The sequence below is a fragment of the Galeopterus variegatus genome, unplaced genomic scaffold (genome assembly GCF_000696425.1).
Source record: "Galeopterus variegatus unplaced genomic scaffold, G_variegatus-3.0.2 Scaffold3366, whole genome shotgun sequence".
Classification (NCBI taxonomy): domain Eukaryota; kingdom Metazoa; phylum Chordata; class Mammalia; order Dermoptera; family Cynocephalidae; genus Galeopterus; species Galeopterus variegatus.
The window spans coordinates 38372-41909 of record NW_007729477.1 but is presented as its reverse complement, the minus strand read 5'-3'; the positions used below and the strand labels follow the sequence as shown (position 1 = coordinate 41909).

Sequence of the window (3538 nt, the reverse complement as noted above, 5' to 3'; positions counted from 1 at the left end):
CGGGAGCCGGTCTGTACGTGGGATCCGAACCCTTGGACGGGAGCGCCGCCGCGCTTCCCAAGCTGCGCACTATCCAGTGCGCCACCGGGCCGGCCCAGAAGATGCATTTTTGAGTTATTCAAATCAAGATGTTTAGAGCTGAGGCACTGGATGAAAGTTCCTACAAAGGATGTTAGTGGAGAAGGGGAGCATCCAAGAACTCATTCTTGGGGCACCCCAGACACTCAAATTGGGGAAAATGAGGTCAATCTAGCAGAGAAGGGTAAGGTGGGTCAGCTAATGAGGTGGGTGGTAACCCTGGAAGCTAAGTGAAACAAGGGAGTATAAGAAGTGGTGGTCAGCTTTGCATGCAAGTTAAGATGAGGGTGGAATTGAGTGCTGGACTTGGCAACAGTAGGGGTCAGCCAGGAGCCTGACAACATGGGGATAAAAAAGCCCAATGGGAATGGGCTCAGGGGAGGTCGAGAGTAGGAGTACAGATGACCGGTGTGGACAGTTCTTCTGAAGCTTTGCTGTTACAAGGGGAGGTGCAAGATGGGGTAATGGCTTGAGGCAGTTATGGGGTGAGGTAGCAGGTGTTCCAGCAGATTGTACATGGATGGAAGAGAGGATGAAGCAGAAAGATGAGTCAGTTTAGGAGTGAAGTTTGAGTGCGTGAGAGGAGGTGGGATGCAGTGTATGAGGGGAGAGGCTGGCCTTTCGGGAAAAGCCCCCCCCACCTGTACCTTACGTATAGCAGGTGAGAACACTCCTCCATTATCTGCTTCATTTTGACAAAAAGTGTAAAATTCTGTGTTGTGGAAGGAGGCCTTTTCATCAGGGAGATATAACTACCTAATAGAACAGCACTTTGAAGCAGGGGACTTTGTTTAAATTAAAGATTTTTTTTTTCCTTTTCAGGCATCATGGAGAGATCTAAAGAAAACTGCATTTCAGGGCCTGTTAAGGTAAACTGAATAATCTGTAACCTCCATCACACTTAAAAACTCACTTGGAGACTGGTCTCATATCTGGAATTCTTTCCACCTTTACTTTGGATTCTAACTTTAGATTTCTTACCACAGTCCTGGCTATGAATTAGTCACTTTTCTCGGTAATCAGTAACATTTTGTTGATTCTCTCACTGTAACTTTTTCATTCTGCCCTGTCTTACAGTTAGCTGTTAAGGTATCTGTATTCCTGCACTGTATGTAGAATAATAGTAGTAATGTACCCAACAGAAACCCAAAACTTGCCTGTACTTTTTTGCTTGCCTGAAATTAATTTCTTTGGCCTAGTTTGTTCTGGTCATGATTCAGGGAGAGGAATTCATTCCTCACTGAGAGGAATGAATGTCAAGTTGCATTTTAGTGAATGTATCCTGGGAACCTAATCTGAGTCAGGCTCTGTGTCAGATGCAGGGATTACAGTGGCAAAAAGCATATGGTCTTTGACTCTGAAGAATTTAGAGCCCCTTTAGGGAGGTGTGCGAGCCAATACCACGCCTTATAAAAGATAATAGGACCTGAGTAGTCCTGAGGAGGAGTGCTCAATTCAGATGAGGATAGGCTGGAATCCAGGAATGCCTCCCCAGGAAAAGAGCCCTGGCTCTTAGCATTTAGTGAATATTGGTAGAACCCTTGGTCAGTGAGTCTCTAATACAAAGATTATCCCAGGTTTTTTCTGTTTAGGAAATAAGTATAAGAATATATTGCTTGATTGGTATTTTTTGGCTTGTTTTTAGAAGTCTCCATTGTCAAATAAGTGGATACTTACCTTTTTTTTATTGGCTAGAAGTATAAAATGACCAATCAGAAAAAGGCTACTATAAGTCATTGTATTTGATTCTCAATCCCTATGATAATGATTATTAGAAAAATTTTTCTATGTTTAAATTTTTTTAAAAATTTGTCATTGCCTGAACGCCTGCTGTGTTGTGGCTGCTGCACTAACTGCAGAAGTAGCTGACTTTGTATTTGGAAGCCTTATACCTTCTTTCTGTAAAGCACTCATGCCGATAAGCTGGTGAGGGGCTTTGTGGCTTCGTGTTTAAATTTTTTTTAAAATTTGTCATTGCCTGAACGCCTGCTGTGTTGTGGCTGCTGCACTAACTGCAGAAGTAGCTGACTTTGTATTTGGAAACCTTATACCTTCTTTCTGTAAAGCACTCATGCCGATAAGCTGGTGAGGGGCTTTGTGGCTTCACCTTCCTGCTCTTGCTCCTCACTGACGATGGGCTGTAGAAGTTGGAGGAAGTCTCACCCACCCCCTCATTTTAATTCGGTTAGCTCAGGGTCTTAGAGTTGACTACATAAGCTTGTAACACATTACTTGCAGGCATATGAATAATACATTTTAGCAATAACTTTTTGAAGAGCCTATGTTTGTTTCTTCTCTGTCAAAGTTCTTTTTGCTCAAATCAATTTGTGTCAGTATTTGGAAAATGAAACATTGGCAAATAATCCATTGTAATACGTATATTGTGGAAAATCTAGTGTATACCAAAACTTAGACTTCCAAAACTTCTTAACTTGAAGATAACTACTGAACATTTTGACATATTTCAGTCTTTTTTCCTAAACATATATATTATCAAAGAAATTTCAGTGGAATTGGGATTTTGGTATAAAGTTTTTGTATTTTAGCTTTTTGCTAAATAACAGTTTAGAAGTATATTCCCAAGTCATTGAGAATTCTTAGGAAGTGTTTAATATCTCCCTCATTGGATGAAATTTTAGTTAATGAACATTTGTTAATGGAACATGATGTTTTTAGGGGTGAGTTGAGGGTTGGTTGTTAGAAGGTATCATTCAGGTATTCCTTTCTGCCATATACTGACTATATCCCCTGGAAGTGCTGATTAAAATAAAATAGCTTTTCCGTGTCCATCTATTATCAGTGAGGTTCATTTTATTGCTATATTAGAAAACAAATTTTGTGAAATTCTCAAAATATGGACAGAAGATGAATGAAGACCACAAGGTTTATTTTCCCTCCCAATCTAGGCTATAATTCCACTTGGTGATGGACCAAAACGTGTTCCAGTGACTCAGCAATTTCCTTCTCAGCACGTATTATCTGCAAGTAGTGGCCAGGCTCAGCGGGTCTTGTGTCCTTCAAACTCCTCCCAGCGTGTTCCTTCGCAAACACAAAAGCTTGTCTCCAGTCATAAACAGAATCAGAACCAGAAGCAGTTGCAGGCAACTGGCGTACCTCATTCTATCTCCAGGCCACTGAATAACACCAAAAAAAGTGAGCAGCCCCAGCCATCAGCACCTGGTAAACCAGCTTTTTGAGACTCATTGGATAGTCATTTGTTCTAGTGTTTTTAAAAAAAAAAAAAAAAAAAGGCAAGAGTACAGACTTGCATTTACTGTTTGGAGCCCTAGCTTTACATCATTTCTATTGAGGATAGAGGGAAAATACGTCTAAGCTGAAGTAATAATGTCTACTGTGGTCCAGGCCTGTGCTAAAAATACAGTCATGATACCCATTCTCTTGGAAGAGCTGGGCAACCAGGGAGGACACAGCACCGGTCTTAAGTCCTATTTATTGCTTA

General features: G+C 41.1%; 1 protein-coding gene across 1 annotated transcript in view; it reads left to right on the top strand.

Annotated features, from left to right (window-relative positions):
- The window catches only part of AURKA (aurora kinase A), a 20805-nt gene that overhangs the window by 3374 nt on the left and 13893 nt on the right, over positions 1-3538 (top strand). Inside the window, exons 2-3 of the mRNA XM_008584755.1 lie at positions 901-947; positions 2985-3258. Of these exons, the coding sequence (XP_008582977.1) occupies positions 906-947; positions 2985-3258 (316 nt within the window). The 5' untranslated portion in view covers positions 901-905. The remainder of the gene's footprint in view (positions 1-900; positions 948-2984; positions 3259-3538) is intronic.